Consider the following 16,637-nt stretch of genomic DNA (forward strand, 5'->3'; position numbering starts at 1 on the left):
TGGCAACCTGAGGCATAGAAACCAGTAAGTGCCACACATGCCTGTCAAAGAGCATGTGCTTGGGGACATGAGGAATTTGTCAGTCTTGTAGAGTCAATGCTAGTCATGGATCGAGAAAGCCTGACATCCCAAGTTAAGATCTTTGGTAGGCATGTAAGCATCCAGTGTGATGGTGTGTATGTGTCTTTAGTGCTGTCGAGTAGAGACAGGGGGATTCCCAGAACTCACTGCTGAGCCAAGATGGCTGGATTGATGCGCTCCAGGTTCAGTGAGAGACTTTGCCTCAAGAAATAAGAAATAAATGACAGTGGAGGTCCCAACAAGATGGATTGGCAGGCTTGCCTCATGACTGGAGTTTGATATCTGGGACCCACATGGTGGAAGGAGAGAACCAACTCCCAAAAGTTGTCCTTTGACCTCTATACATGTACTGTGACATGTAACACATGCATAATAAATGTAATACACTTTTGAAAAGAAGATAGAGGTATGCCCTCTTATTAAAAAGTTAGTAAATTAGAGAACTATAAAGTGATATGTCTGACATTGGTCTCTGGCCTCCACGCATATATCCATACAAAGGAAATTACATACGCCATACATGTGCCCCCCCCACACACACTACATAGAATTATTGTTGGTTACATAGTTAATATTTACAAAATAAGTTAAAAGCAATTTCTGTTTCCAGAAATTGTAACACATTAAAAAGAAAGATAGTTTTAAAGAGTACAATATGAGCTGGGCAGTGGTGGTGCTTGCTTTTAATACCAGTACTTGGGAGGCAGAGGCAGGCGGATTTCTGAGTTCAAGGCTAACCTGGTCTACAGAGTGAGTTCCAGGACATCCAGGACTACACAGAGAAACCTTGTCTTGAAAAAAACAAAAAACAAACAACAAAAAAAGAGTACAATGTTTTAATCATCAGTTACTCATCATGTTTTTAAAACAAAAGTCAATAACTCATTGTCCACAGGAAGTAAGAAAGGTACATTCTCTCTATGTCACAGGTTTACCGGAAAGTGGAACCAATGCTCCTTTCAAATATTGGGTGCTGGGGTACCCAAAACTGAGGGTACCCCAGCACCCCACGCCCCGGAAGTCGACACCCAAATCACTTGCGAGAAACGGTCTCGATGCAATAGCATGAGAATTTCTTTATTCCAGAATTCTGGGTTGCATAGCCGTGCACCACGCAGGGTTAGAGGACTATGGACCCCGAGTGCCGAATTGTGTCGTAAGCTTTTATAAGTTTACGACAGAGCCCACGAATCATAAACCAATCATTTCTTAGCATGGAGAGCCCGAGAAATGTGAGCCAATCGATTTGTACCACTCCATAGTTTTTAGGCCAATCAGTTTAAATTATTGGAGCCCACGCTCAGTGGACCAATTAGTTTCCTATAATGTCTACAGCTGTGTGAACTCCTGCTTAGGGGTAATGGCGTAAGTTTACAGAAGCAAGATAAGCTTAGCCCATTTCCAGTTACCCTATGGGGCCAGGATCACCTATTCAAGGCCTTTCTGCTAGGTCTAAACAAAGGGTGGGCTCTGGAATGTGACCTTTTACCTAGTTTCTAACAAAACGAGATAGCATTTTAAACTCCTGATTTCTTGGGGTCATTAGAGTTAGGCTGTATTATTTTTTATCCTTTCAGGTGTAAACTGAGATGCTTTGATGTAGAACAACGATTCCTGGTGTTCATATGGTTCTGACAGAAATGGCTGCTGTTCAGTCGTTTTTGACTGTCTTTCAACTAAGGGACAGTATGGAGTTTACCTGCAAAAGCTTAATTGTAGCCACACTATCACAGTGTAAACTTTTCCTTACAGGAGCAAAAATCCAGCAACAGTTGGCCAAGATACATAACAATGTAAAGAAACTTCAGAACCAGCTCAAAGATGTGAAGCCTACACCTGATTGTAAGCAGAGTTCAGTAGAACATTCTCTTTACTACATTGTTCTTTTCCGGTGATGCATTAAAACAATGTATGTGTTTCTAGTAAACGTTTTGTCCCATTCTATTTGGTATTGGTGGAGCCAGTTCTCCTTTGTTAGGAACTAATCGGGGGAGAGTGGAGAAGTATAGTAGTCAGAGTTTATGTAGACTTTTCAGCCTTTGGACTGTCACTCAATCCTAAAACCGTGTGAAGTAGGCAGAAGAGCCACTCTGAGGTGGAAACGCTGTTCAGCGTTAGCCAAGGAAGTAGAGCATGACTGCTTTCCCAGTTCCTAGTCCAGTGCTTATCCTGCCATTTGCTTTTTGACAGAAACAAAATATCTTTCAGAAGTATTTCAAACACATAAGAAATGGTTTGACCCTACTGGGACAAATGCTGGTCTGGAGGAAGAAGAAGTAAAAGAATTACATCCTCACTTCCTGTTTCAAAATTCATTTGTAAGGGCTCACAGCACTGTGTTCCACCCTGTAGAAGAAGGTGTGTCAGCGCCTCCCTCTGTCTTTTGTTAGGACATTTTAGGCAAGTTAGCCTTTCTCTCCGAGCTATGTCTTCAGCTGTGCAGTGGAGATCATAGGCCTTCTCATAGCTTGTGGGGAGGATGGAGTGGAACAGTGCTCTAGAATATGGGGGGGGGGTGCTTGGAGCAGTGCTCTAGAATATGGGGAAGGCTTAGAGCAGTGCTCTAGAATATGGGGGAGGCTTGGAGCAGTGCTCTAGAATATGGGGAAGGCTTAGAGCAGTGCTCTAGAATATGGGGGAGGCTTGGAACAGTGCTCTAGAATATGGGGGGTGCTTGGAGCAGTGCTCTAGAATATGGGGAAGGCTTGGAGCAGTGCTCTAGAATATGGGGAAGGCTTAGAGCAGTGCTCTAGAATATGGGGAAGGCTTAGAGCAGTGCTCTAGAATATGGGGAAGGCTTAGAGCAGTGCTCTAGAATATGAGGGAGGCTTGGAGCAGTGCTCTAGAATATGGGGGAGGCTTGGAGCAGTGCTCTAGAATATGGGGGAGGCTTGGAGCAGTGCTCTAGGATATGGAAGAGTGCTTGGAGCAGTGCTCTAGAATATGGGGGAGTGCTTGGAGCAGTGCTCTAGAATATGGGGGAGTGCTTGGAGCATGGCAAGCAGTAACACTGACACACAGGAGAAGAATGGGAAGTGTTCATTAAATGAAGTGAAGCCACAGTGTGCTAGAGGGAACATGGAACATCTTTCTCATAGAATTCTGTTGCATAAGAAGAAAAGAACAGCTGGGCAGTGGTGGTGCACGGCTTTAATCCCAGCATTTGGGAGGCAGAGGCTGAGGGATTTCTGAGTTTGAGGCCAGCCTGGTCTACAGAGTGAGTTCCAGGACAGCCAGGGCTACACGGAGAAACCCTGTCTCAGGGGGAAAAAAAAGAAATACATAACTCAGGTGAAATACATGTCTATGCTTTTTTTTTTTCTTTTGGTGTTTTGGATTTGTTTTTTTTTTTTTTTTTTTCTTTTGGTGTTTTGGATTTGGTTTTTTCAAGTGCTGGGATTACAGGTGTGCCACCACTGCCCCGGCATGTCTATGCTTCTTAATAATCACAATAACGTCAGTTAAATTGATGACAGGTCCTGGGCTTACTTTGGACATGATGGAAAGCACACGGGAGGAAGGCGGTAAGACAGTCAGCAGAGCCTCAGCAGGACAGACAGACAAGCCTACCACAGTGTAGAGTGACATACTTTCCTTATTTGGCATTTCACATTTTAGTAGTTATTTTATAAAATTACTTACTTGGACATGTTATAAATATATGTTCGCATATTTTTACTCTATCATTCTGCATACTTAAAGGTTCATCAACGGGAAAATTAAATGAATCAAGACCGTTCTAGACTCTGAGATGCCATTCGTAGCCTTAGAAAGCGTGAGGCAGTAGTTGCACGCTTACATGCTAGGCTAAGCACAACTTTTTTTTTTTTTTTGAGGCTCACTTTGTAGATCAGGCTGCCCTCTAATACAGATATTCACCTGTTTCCACATCCCAAGTGCTGGGTGTAGAGGTGCGCACTACTGTGCCTGACTGTCCACATTTTTTAACCAAAATATTTTCTTAAATAAAAATTAGAAGTCAAACAATAGTTATATGAACTAATTTTATAAAAGTAATATTGATTATAGGATTTAATAATATGGGTGAGGAAACTACCTTTAATCAGAAATTATAATCACTAAAATGTACTTATGAGCAAGTTTTCTTAATTGCTTAGGCTAAAAAATGTTTTTAAATAGGGGAGGTCCATATTTATTATTATTAATTATTAACTCGGCTAAATTAAAATATGACTTTTTTTTACAGTTGTCGAGAAGCTCAGAGAAATGATGGAAGAAATTGAAAATGCAATCAATACTTTTAAAGAAGAACAGAGGCTAATGTATGTTTTAAACTACCTTAACCTAAAATTTTTACTTTGATTTTTCCAATAACTCACCCTTTCATTTTTGCCTGTGGATGTACTGAGTCTTACACAAAAGCAACATTAACACTGCCTTCTGTCCTACGGTTTAATTGGCCTTTCATACTTAAAGTAAGTTTTCATTTATCTTGGACACCAGACGATCACTAATAAAAGTTTGCAAGATTGTTTATGAGCAAGGAAACAAATTTCCTTTTTGGCTCATATATGAATATTACTAATATTAGAAATGCCAACAAAGGTAGATGAAACAGTCAGGGATAATTAAATTTTCAAAGAGCGAAAGGTTACTTTGGAGCGGCCATCATGTTATTCAGACTTCATTCTTGTTCATTTCAGATACGAAGAGCTTATTCAGGAAGAGAAAACAACCAGCAGCGAGCTGAGTGCCATCTCCAGGAGGATCGAGACCTGGGCTCTGGGGAACTCGGAAACAGAGAAAGCCTTCAGAGCCATCTCAAGCAAAGTTCTCATGGACAGAGTGACATCGAGTACGCTTCCGGAGCAAGTGGTCGAATTCGAAAGATTCCTCCAGCAGACAGGAGGGCGCCAGGGGGGCTGGGATGACCTGGACCACCAGAACTTTGTGAAAGTGAGGAACAAACACAAGGGGAAGCCGACATTTATGAAGGAAGTTGTGGAACACCTTCCCGGGAGAACACCGGATGAAGTGCAGCAACATGAGAAGTGGTACCAAAAATTCCTGGCTCTAGAAGAAAAAAAAAAAGAGGTAATAGTAATTACCACAGCTGTTTTAATTATGCGTGTCCGTGTGCCAGGTTTGCAAAGATTAACTGTATCATTAGCTTTCCACAAACAGCATAAAGTAGCCTGTGGTGTGGTCTTACAGCAGATGAAACCAAGGTGTTGAAAAGCTAGGGAACTTGTGCTCAGCAGTACAACTTCGGTTAGACTTCCCAAGACCAACCATTTCTACCACAAGAAATTACATGACGGCAGGAAAAGGTCGTCTTAGCAAATGCCACCTTAGTTGCTATGGCGAGTAAACTCTTAAAAGTTTCTTTGCTATTTTTGAACTTTAACATCATTGTGTAAAGACTTAAATTTTAAGTGCTATAAAAGTTATAGCAAGTATCCTAAAAGGTTCATTTTCAAATACATATTAGCCCAGCTTTGACGTGGGTCAGGTGCTGAATAACTAGGTTGTGGTGGCTGTCCTGTCCATGGTGGAGTGGTTAGTGCTGTCACAGCGGGGCTCCAGCACTAGGTGCTTGCAGCACTCCCCTCACTGTCGTCACTAGCTACTTTTGCCTGGAGGTCTCTAGGCATTGCTACTTTTGCCTGGAGAGCAAAATCACCTTGGCTGAGACCCATTAATTTAAAGAAATGGGTTACCTGCTGAAAAGTCTGAAGTGCTTGCTGTAGTTCATGCATGTTCGCTCCTATTGTCTGAGGTCAGCTGTGGTGAACTTTAACTTGTTTGGTTTAGCAAGAATACATGACCTCTAAACAAGCAATGATCTCATGCATAACTGAAGTTTAGAGAAAGCTGTGTGTTTTGTGTTCTTGCTCTCATTGTTTGACCTGTATAAAATGAGGTGACCACGTGAGGAGATTGACTTTGGGAGTTTTGAACAAGTTTAGCATATAAATAATTTTTAAAGATTCAAAATCATAAGCTACTAAAATATGTGTAGGCTTTTCTTCTACCACAGCTTGGAACACAAGACTGTCGGTGGTCTGCGACACAACATCAGCATTGTCCTGGAACTTGATACAACTTCACAGACCTCAGCCCCTAACCCTGATGCAACTCTGGGCCCAACAAGAGTTTTTTACCAAGTTGCCTAGTTGTTTCCCAGCTTTGTAGGATGCCGTATCTCAAAAAGGAGTAGACACAGTGCTCCTTAGAACAGAAGCAAGCACTCCAGTTCCATGCTCTATTTCCTAAAGTGTTCGACGTTATGCTGAGGTAGAAGGCGGTGTGAGCACAGAAGTGGCTTGCAGATTAGAGGCGAGGGAAGTTGGGTGAAAGGCGAGTAGAGAGCTGACTATACAGAGTTTAAGATTTTGAGTAGAGTTTACCATTTCTACCCCGAATCCTTTAGTATAGTCTGGGTTTTGCATAAACGATGGTACTTAATCATTTTCAGATGCTCTGAGTGCCTTGAAGACCCTTTCTTTCTATGTACATCTCCTTTCCCCATCCATTCCCTGACCAACAAACTATTCCTAGATCAAAGGTTACCACCTTCTTTTCAACCCAAAAAGAAGTGACCCACTGGGGCACTCACTAGCGACTTCACCTCGCCCTGTAATGTGCTCACCTTGTCTCACCTGGACTGTGGCCCTCAGTGCTGATCCATGGACCTGACAGCAGTCTGTAACCCTTACTGCTCTATCAGGAAGTGAGGTGATGTGTGGCAGTCAGTAGCCAGTAAGCATACTATTCATTTCAGTTGACTTTTTTCATAGTTTGTGTGTGTGCGTGTGCGTGTGCGTGTGCGTGTGCGTGTGTGTGTGTGTGTGTATGTGTGTGTGTGTGTGTATGTGTGTGTGTATGTGTGTATGTGTGTGGGGGGGGTCTTTTTTTTTATTGAGTATCTTCTTCATTTACATTGCCAATGGTTAAACCTTTCCCAATTTCCCCCTCCCAAAAGCCCCCCTCCCCAACGATTCCCTCCCCCTCCTCCCTACCCCTGCCTCCATGTACATGCCCCTCTACCCAACACAGTCCCACCTCCCCCCTAGCTTCTCCCCCCCCCCATCTGTTTCCCTTTGTTGTGGCCTCTATTGAGCCTTTACCTGACCAAAGACCACTCCTCCCACTGATGCCCAAAAAGGCCTTCCTCTGCCACATTTTTGGCTGGAACCATGTATACCCCTTGGTTGATGATTCAGTCCCTGGAGTCTTGGGGTGTCTGGGTGTCCGAAGTCATTGTTTTTCCCATGGGGCTATATACCCCTTCAGCTCCTCCGGACAACCCTCCAGATCCTCCGTTGGGGACCCCAAGCTCAGTCCAAGCTTGGTTGCTAGTTTCTGCTTCTGAATTCATAAGACTCTGGCAGGGCCCCTCTGGAGACAGCCATGGCATGCTCCTTTTGGTACATGCTTCTCATTGTAGTGTCTGGGTTTGCTGACTATTTATAGGATGAATCCCCAGGTAGGGCACTCGCTGGGTGGCCTCTACTTCAGACTCTGCTCCACACATTGCCGCCCTTGTTGCTCCTGTGAGCATTTTGTGTCGTTTCTCAGAGGAACCATAGCTCCCTCACTTAAGTCATTCTTCTGGAGCTTCCTGTGCTGCGTGAATTGCAACTTGTTTATTTTGAGCTTTTGAACTAGCATCCGCTTATAAGTGAGTGCATACCATGTGCTTTCTTCTGTGACTGGGATACCTCGCTCAGGATGACACTTTCTAGTTCCATCCATTTGCCTAAGAATTTCATGAATTCATTGTTTTTAATAGCTGAATAGTACTCCATTGTGTATAAATACCACAGTTTCTGTATCCATTCCTCTGTTGAGGGACATCTGAGATCTTTCCAGCTTCTGGCTATTATAAATAAGGCAGCTATGAACATAGTGGAGCATATGTCCTTATTACATGTAGAAGCACTTTCTGGGTATATGCCCAGGAATGGTATAGCTGGGTCCACAGGTAGTACTATATTTAATTTTCTGAGGAATCACCAAACTGATTTCCAGAGTGGTTTTACAAGCTTGCAATCCCACCGACAATGGAGAAGTGTTCCTCTTTCCCCACATCCTCTCCAGCATCTGCTGTCTCCTGAGTTTTTCATCTTAGCCATTCTGACTGGTGTGAGGTGGAATCTCAGTGTTGTTTTGATTTGCATTTCTCTGATAACTAAGGATGCTGAACATTTCTTTAGGTGCTTTAGAGCCATTTGTGTTTCCTCAGTTGAGAATTCCCTGTTTAGCTCTGTACCCCATTTTTTAATAGGGTTATTTAATTCTCTGGAGACCAACTTCTTGAGTTCTTTGTATACATTGGATATTAGCCCTCTATCGGATGTAGGGTTAGTAAAGATCTTTTCCCAATTTGTTGGTTGCCGTTTTAGTGAAAGAAGTACATTCTGCCACAGATCCATGATGTGTTTGAGGACTGAGGATGTCAAGAGGTACTATCTAGATGGTATTTGGTTTTGTTAATCTTCTCTGAATTCTATAGCTTTGATTTTCACATTATCTCACTGTGTAGGATTTATTGAATGAATGTATGGGTGAATGAATGATATACTCTAAGGAAAAAATTTCCTGATTGGGGCAGGGACCGAGTGATACCTTAGATGGCATACTGTATGGCATAAAGCTTGCTAGGATTTTAAAAATCTTTGATATCTTCATACTTAGAGATGGGATGGTTTTAGCCTTTCTTCCCTGTGATTATGAAGCATCATGTACCAGGTACTAACTCATTTACTTGTCACAAGAACTCTGTGTAAAAATTACTTCCTTCCACTTTATGAATGGCTTAGTGAGTTTTCATAAAAGGAAGCATTTGATTTGGGGCATATGGCTCCAGGGGCTTTAGAGTTCATGGCCATCATGTCAGGGAACATGGCAGGAGAGAGGCAGGTATGGTGCTGGAAGAGAGAGCTTACATCTTGCTCCATAACCATGAGGCACATGTCCTCTCACAAGGCTCCACCTTCCAGTCCTTCCCAGACAGCTCCACTGACTGGGAACTAGGCATTCAGACATGGGAGCCTGGGGCTGCTCTCATTCAGTTCACAGCACATTCAGGCCCATTTTTAAATCTTCTTTTGATACCTGGTAAGAGAAAGATCTCTTAGATAACATTATATGCCTAAAAATAGAATTTGAAAACAAAAGTGAGGTGATTAGAGGGAAATGCAGTACCCAAGAATGATGGAGGGGACAGGAGGGCTCTTGCATGCATAGGAAGGCCAAAGAATAACCCAGGGCCCAGAGATTTACAGCATACCGTAAGTTTCTTAAATGTGAGTAGAAAAAATTGCACTGGTTTAAAACAAACCCTAAAAACCTAAACATCCAGCATCTACAAATGAACATCTTTCTGGGAAGTAGAACTGGGTCGTACTTGAAATGCCTTTGGCTGAGCTGATCCCAAGCTTGTTTGTTTTTTGTCGTCTTTCACTCTCATCATTTCAGTCTATTCAAAGTTGGAAAACCAAAAAGCAGCAAAAGAAGGAGGAAATACTCAAGTTAAAAGAAAAGGTAAACCCCGAGCCTCTGCCTTCTCAAAACAAACCAGAAGATAATCCAAAGCAGAAAGAGGAACAGAGAAGGAAGCAGAAATTGGCAGTCGAAGCTTGGAAGAAGCAGAAGAGTCTAGAGATGTCAGCAAAGCAAGCGTCCCAGCTCCGAGAGGAGGAAGAGAGGGAGAGGAGGCAGCAGAGGGAGCGCCAGCGGCAGTCGAAGCTCAAGCTGCTCCTGGAAAGCTACACACAGCAGAAGAGGGAGCAGGAGGAGTTCCTGAGGCTTGAGAGAGAGATAAAGGAAAAGACAGAAAGGGCCGAGAAGAGGAAGGCTGCTGCTGCTGAGATTTCCAGGTTCCAAGACAGAGTGAGTAAACACCCTTCCTAGGTAGCTCCCGAGTGAGTCCTGAAGGCCTCGCTTCTAGCTTTGCTCACATAGCAGAGGTCGTCCCATCATCTCACACATCACAGCTGCTGGCATCGCTATAACAGTGAGTTCGCTTTACCCCTAACTTCTAGTAAGGTACGATTTAGTGGAAAAGATGTTTGCAAGTAAAATGATAGTGTCCTGGTCAGATATTTTTGTGTCAGGTTGACACAAACAAGGGTCTTCTGGGAAGAGAGAACTTCAACTGAGAAAAAGCCTCCACTAGATTGGCCTGTAGGCACATCTACAGGGCATCTTCCTTATTACTAACTGATGTGGGGGGCCCAGCCCACTGTGCCCTCTCTGCACAGCTTCTCCTGGGTTATATAAGAACGCAGGCTGAGCAAGCCATGAGGAACAAGGTAGTAAGCAGACTCTTTCCTGGCCTGCTTTAGTTCCTGCCTCCAGGTTCCTGCCCTAACTTCCTCAGTCAGGAATGAACTACAACTGAAGGCTGAAATAAACCTTTTGTGGTTTAAGTTGCTTTTGCTTGTGGTGTTCATCACACTACTAGAAACCTAATTAGGACAAACAGTGTGGTAAATAAGGTATAGACAGAGTGTTGAGGGGTGGTGGTGGGTAGAACAGAACCTGCTTACCAGAACTGTGAGTGTTAGAGAGAAGAGAAGGAGAGTTCTCTAACAGAAGGGAGAGCACATCTGAGGGCTGGGGGAGTGTCAGCTGTTGTCCGTGGGAAACTAAACACTTCAGAGTACACTGCTGGGGATGTAGCTCAGTGGAAGAACACTTGCCTAGAAGGCGGAGGCTCTAGGTTCGATTCCTAGTGTGCCCTCCCTCCCTGCACATTTCAGAACATCAGGCAACAGATGGTGGAGGCTATGAACAAGGCCGACTGTGTTCCCTAGGCAAGACAGGGAAGGTTATGCTAAGATACTCAAAGTATAAACAAAATAGCTCTCCATGAATAAAATTGTTAGGAATTGTTCAAGACATCAAAATGCACAGCAACAGCATTCATAAAGGGAGGTACAAAGGAAAACTTAAAAAGACATGAGTTGTGTGAACTCCATTTCTCTGTGTATATGTATCTATAATCTTACTGAGTGATGAAAGAACTCGCACTTATTCATCCCCCTCTCCCCACAAAGTAAGCAGACTTCATAATAAAAACTTTAAAAAGATGAGGAAAAAAAAGGAAACAAAGCTGAAAATATGAACTCACACAGAGATTCCAGACTAAATGAGGCTTTATTGATAGGTAAGAAATGGGTTTAGTTTACTCATTAAGAGGTTTAGAGTGAACCTTTGAGTAAAATAAGTGGCATTTAAGAAGACATTAATGCAGGAAGGCCAGCAGGGGCCACAGTCAGGAGAGCGCAGCTCTTAGTCTTCCCGTGAAAAAGCCAACGTTGAAGGAGTGGGCAGCTGACTTGATTTACATCGAGGGAAGCAAATTTATGTTAATTGTGTTTTTAATGTAATCTTTTTTTTTTTGTTGGTACTTTCTTAGGATTTACATAAACTTGAATTGAAAATTCTAGATAGACAGGCAAAAGAAGAAGAGAAGGCAGAGAAACAAAGGCGACTGACAAAATTAAAAGAAAAGGTATTCTATTCTGTTTTGTTTCTGACATAACTCTTGCTGCGTAGCCCAGGCTGTCCTTGATGAATAGGTGTATGCCATCATGGCTTGCTTTAATATAGCCTTACTTTTAAAACTTATTTTCTCAAACTATATATAGTCATACATTTTTTACATGAATGAGTTTTACATTTTCTCATGTATGTAACATGCATATATGTATACTTAAATGAGATTAAGCACAGTCATTTCTTCATATATTTATCATTTCTTTATGGCAAAGTCAGTACTAATCCTTTCTTTCTGAAATGTCCAGCAGAGAATCTCTGTAGTCAGGCCAGGAGCAGAGCACAGCAGAATGCCTTCCCTTTCCCCGGCTCCCTCCTCCACCTCCTGATTCCTTGACTTTAAAGAGACTGGCAGACCCAGCCTGTTTATATTTCATTGTTCCCTCTGCCTTATATTTCACACTTACATACTTCAGAGCAGAACTTAATACATTTTTAGCAATTATTTGAGTTCTGTCATGTCATTTTAGAAGCATTCTTTTCTTTGACCTTGAATTTTCTTGCTCCTCTCATGCATTATTCTTTCTGACCCTCCATTCAGCATCTGTGCAGCTGTGGGCATGGCCTAGTCCCACTGGTAATGGCTCAGGACCAATGTGGGTGCACACCCTCACCAGTCAAGTAGATGTCTTTATTGGTGTTAGTTATTCTACCCTTATTGTCCGACTGTAGCGCTCTTATATAAGCTGTAGTCTGTTTCTTGCAGTTAAAGTAGAAATGAAATGATAGAACTCTGAGAGGATAACTTAGCAGTTTATTAATGGATGTTAGCAGCATAAGCACAGTGAGGGCTTATTCTGGACATGGACACACTTGTTCTTGTTTGGCTAATACCAAGTATAGTTTTTAAAACTCCTTCATGTTACTGAGGACTTTACTCAGTACAAATTTAGTTAATAGAGGTTAACTGATACTGTTTTACTTCTGTTCACAGGTTGAAAATAATGTCAGTAGAGATCCTTCTAGGCTTCACAAACCTACCAAAGGCTGGGAAGAACGAACCAAAAAGATAGGTCCATCCGGCTCTGGGCCACTGCTCCATATCCCACACAGGTGAGGGGTTGGTGGAGGTGTTCCTTTATAGACACTTATAGTGTGTTTGATTTTATGCACTTTTATGCAGTTTCTGAATATATATTTTCATCAACAGATTTAAAGTGAATCTCTATTTTTAGTGTTTTATTATATGTGTATTGTATGTTTTGTGTGCATGGGTATGTGAGAGCTATATGGCTGCTATGGTGTGCATGTGACTGTCAGAGGAAAACTTGCTTCTTCCACAATGTGGTCTCAGGAATCCAGGAGGGTTGTCCATTCCTTTACCTGCTTTTCCCTTAGAGCCCTCTCACCAGCCCTGTATGTACTTTAGGTCGCCATTTAATCCTACATATTTATAATTGATTTTCTCTTTTTCTCTTTAGGGCCATTCCTACCTGGCGACAAGGAATCTAGAGGGACTGAGATAATACAATTGCTAGGACTTGATAAGAATGTCAGTACATTGCTCTTTCTGGAGAAAGCGATTAGCTGTGCTATTTAGCTGTCACTAACGTAGGCCGGGGGTTATTGTGCTGTGTGTGAATCGAGAGGTTTCAGTGTCTTATAGCACTGTTAGTATTTTGTTTTTACAAAGATGGTAGATCTTAGCCTGTTATTGATATGAAAGTTATTTAAATAGGTTTGTGTTACAAACGTTATTCCATTTAAATACTCAAAATATTTCAAAGATGTTTTTATCATGGCTTAGTGATGTAATTTGGGGGAATCAGTCTTTTTTAAGCCAACATTTTGTTACTTTTATAACTTGGAAGTAACTATGCTCGAGTAACAAAAACATAAGGTGTCTTTTTTTTAAAAAAAGAGTTGTTCATTCTAAGTTTGTCAGTTGTTTCATTTTTGTGTAATGGATATTTATGGATATTTGTATTTGATTAAAGCATGCTTTGTTTTATATGAAGACGATTTTAAATAACCTCCCTTCTACATGTACCTCTTTCATATATTATGATGGCATCCTCTGGGTTTCCTGCAACTATGTCAAATTTCCTTTCAACCTTTTTGGACTCTACAGATTTGTAAAATCTTTTTGTGTTTGTACCTTATTGGCTGGTACCGTTTTCTTATGCTTGGCCCAAAGTAGGAACATCCTTTCTTTTGAAGTAAGCTCATATTAAACAGTATACTGATGTTTTTGGACTGAAAAGTAGAAAACTTCATGTATGAAAGCAGAACTCAAGTCAGCTTTTTCATTTAAAGTGTTTTATGTCATCCTAACTTTAATAGATTTCAATTTACATGGAAAGTACTGTATACATAAAATATAGGATCTTTACTTATCACAAATTTTATCTTTAAATGTCTTTAATTATAATTTGAGACATATAGTCTGAATGGTTGCTGTTTTGTAAGAAACTGATTTTCTACAATTAAAAGTACACCAAAATTTGGTTGGTTTTTAAAGAATCTAGTTTAGGCCTAATCTTTGGTGGCATCCTTCCTCATTAGTGCCTTGTGAACTTAAAGGGTATAGTATATGACCAAGGCAACCTAAATTCTATTTTTGTATGAATAAAGTTTTATCAAAACAGCCTTGCCCATTGGTTATACGTCATTGTCTATAGCTATCTATGCATTCTAGTGAAACTGCAGCTGAAGGCCTGAATACTTGTGACAGTCTATCTGATCCATAAAGTCTATCATTTTATAGTCTGGCCCTCTAGTGGAAAAGTCAGCCCATAACTGAATGTCTGTGTATTTGTAAACATAATTTAAATTTACTATTTTGTTGCACTTATTAAGAGGAAATCTATATTAGTATTTCTAAACTATCAACAATGAGGAAATAAAGTATAAGTAGAAATAGTTCTTAAGTTGTCTAGTTCTAGGCTGGCAGTGGTGGCACATGCCTTTAATCCCAGCATTTGGGAGGCAGAGGTAGGCGGATTTCTGAGTTCGAGACCAGCCTGGTCTACAGAGTGAGTTCTAGGACAGTCAGGGCTACACAGAGACCCTGTCTTGAAAAACCAAAACAATTAAAAATAAAAAATTGTCTAGTTCCCCTTTACAATCAATATTTTTTAAATTTTAAGTAAAAAATAATCGTTATTAAGCAAACACTTTTACATATACTGCCTACTTAAATTTCTTTGACTCTTTTGATTTTCATAAATTCTGCTTGGATACCTTTATTTTTATCTTTTGCTCCTATTGCCTGAGCTTTCTTAATACAAGCCAGTGCCTGACCATATTCTTTTAATCCTAATTATTCTTGAGTTCTAACATACAATACTTTGGTCTTTGATGGGTCCATTTCAAGGGTCTTCTGAGTCAACTGACTTGCTCCCTGCCAGTTTGACATTGTCACTTTAAAAGCACCATACTCAGTACACAGCATAGGTCAAAACATAAAATGAGGACCATCTGTGCATGCATTTTGAAATAATTTCAGATATTCTAAAGATATCTAGAAAAGCCTGAATCTTCAAAATGTTGATAAATCTCTAATAAAATGTTTGTCTCCAGTTTCTAACCATATTATGGTTAGCTTCCCTATTCATTCAGCTTAAAAGTGCGCCCTCCAAAACTGTGTCTTTGCAAAATTAAACTTTCAGACCTCACACTCTTAACGTCGTTTAGGGCTAGGATTTAAAATGTTTTGGTTAGCACAAGAAGAAATGGCTTTCACTCTAATTTTTTTTTAACAAACACAAAACATCTTATTCATGTGCCATGGTGTTGCATGCCTTTAATCCCAGCACTCAGGATGAAGATGCAGGCAGATCTCTGAGATCGATTGTGGCCGGGTCTACAGAGCGAGTTCCTGGACAGTCAGGGCTGCACGCAAAGAAACTGGTTTGTTTGAAAAACAAAAAACAAAATCTTATGGAATGCATTTATGAACTGATTTTACGAGACGCGAGAATGGAAAGGACTGAGTAGAAAAGACTGTCCAACCTAGGGCGAGGACAGGAGAACCGCACCACTGAGGTTTTCGGTGGTCGACCGGATGAGTCTCCCAGGCTGTCTCGGTCTGGAGCAGGCTCCTGACCCCAACCTGGCCTGCTAGCGTTGCCTTCGCTCTGCGCGCCAACTGCTTCCGGATCGCGGTGGGGGCCACTTCCGGAGCAGCATGGCCGCCACGGAGGACGACAGACTGGCGGGGAGCGGAGAAGGAGAGCGGCTGGATTTCCTGCGGGACCGACACGTGCGGTTCTTCCAGCGCTGCCTCCAGGTCTTGCCGGAGCGGTATTCTTCGCTGGAGACCAGCAGGTAACTGGACGCTGCCGCGGCGGGGCTGGCGATGGCGGCCTTCCGGATGCGCGCCGCGGACCGGCTGGACTGCCGGGACCTGCGGGCTTGCGCTGCTCCCGGGCCCGGCCGGGCCTTAACCGCGACCTCTGCCTTCTCCGAGGCTCCCCGGGCTCCCCGCCACTCTGCACTTCCTCCGTCCCGGCCTCCCTCCTGTACCTCCGCCGGCTGCCGACGCCCACTCCTAGCGCCCCGGGAGGTGTGTGGAGCTCAGGACTTTTGGAATCTCCCCGTTCCGCCTCTTTTCACTTCCCAACCATTTTTCTATGAGCTTCCTTTTCCCACTCCCTTGACATCTGTGGGTCACTTCTGTTTCCTTACGCTTACAAAAGTAAAATACGAAGGGTTTGTCCCTCATCATGCCTGTCCTGCCCTCCCCCTAACTCTTATTAAAAGGCAGGGAAACCCCCTAAGATACAATTAAAAGTTTACTTAGGAATTGTAAATCTCATGGTAAGATAAAAAGGTTCGGTGTTGCCTGAAGCACCCTAAGTCTGGACCTGGCAAAGGATAAGGGACTGTTACAGAAGTACAACTGAGAAAACAAAAGGAAGAGATGGTTGTTGTGCACTGCTGTGCTTTGGAGTCTGGTAACCCAGGGTCGGATGATAAGAAACATTGGTTTTATTTCATTTTAGACAAGATCTCATAATAGCCTGCACCTCTCTGTGTAGACCAGGCTGATCTGCAAACCACCTCCCTCTCTCTGCCTCTCAAGT

General features: G+C 42.3%; 2 protein-coding genes and 1 long non-coding RNA gene across 4 annotated transcripts in view; 2 read left to right on the forward strand and 1 right to left on the reverse strand.

Moving 5' to 3' along the window:
• Ccdc112 (coiled-coil domain containing 112) overlaps positions 1 to 14,197 on the forward strand; it is a 33,751-nt gene extending 19,554 nt beyond the window's left edge. The window contains exons 4-10 of the mRNA XM_052201340.1: positions 1,834 to 1,923; positions 4,289 to 4,364; positions 4,746 to 5,136; positions 9,526 to 9,939; positions 11,471 to 11,566; positions 12,545 to 12,663; positions 13,032 to 14,197. Coding sequence (XP_052057300.1) covers positions 1,834 to 1,923; positions 4,289 to 4,364; positions 4,746 to 5,136; positions 9,526 to 9,939; positions 11,471 to 11,566; positions 12,545 to 12,663; positions 13,032 to 13,062 — 1,217 coding nt within the window. The 3' untranslated portion in view covers positions 13,063 to 14,197. The remainder of the gene's footprint in view (positions 1 to 1,833; positions 1,924 to 4,288; positions 4,365 to 4,745; positions 5,137 to 9,525; positions 9,940 to 11,470; positions 11,567 to 12,544; positions 12,664 to 13,031) is intronic.
• LOC127698087 (uncharacterized) lies at positions 5,046 to 15,684 on the reverse strand. Its single transcript, XR_007980677.1, has 3 exons — positions 15,565 to 15,684; positions 8,994 to 9,162; positions 5,046 to 5,115 (listed from the first exon to the last, which is right to left on the reverse strand). It is a non-coding gene; the product is annotated as an uncharacterized LOC127698087 (long non-coding RNA).
• Positions 15,685 to 15,701: 17 nt separating this feature from the next.
• The window catches only part of Pggt1b (protein geranylgeranyltransferase type I subunit beta), a 48,614-nt gene continuing 47,678 nt past the window's right edge, over positions 15,702 to 16,637 (forward strand). The window contains exon 1 of one of the 2 annotated variants that reach the window (XM_052201342.1): positions 15,702 to 15,879. In XM_052201342.1, the coding sequence (XP_052057302.1) occupies positions 15,740 to 15,879 (140 nt within the window). In that variant the 5' untranslated portion in view covers positions 15,702 to 15,739. The remainder of the gene's footprint in view (positions 15,880 to 16,637) is intronic. The other variant, XM_052201341.1, reaches the window with a different exon arrangement.

This window comes from Apodemus sylvaticus, chromosome 13, assembly GCF_947179515.1.
Source record: "Apodemus sylvaticus chromosome 13, mApoSyl1.1, whole genome shotgun sequence".
Lineage (NCBI taxonomy): Eukaryota > Metazoa > Chordata > Mammalia > Rodentia > Muridae > Apodemus > Apodemus sylvaticus.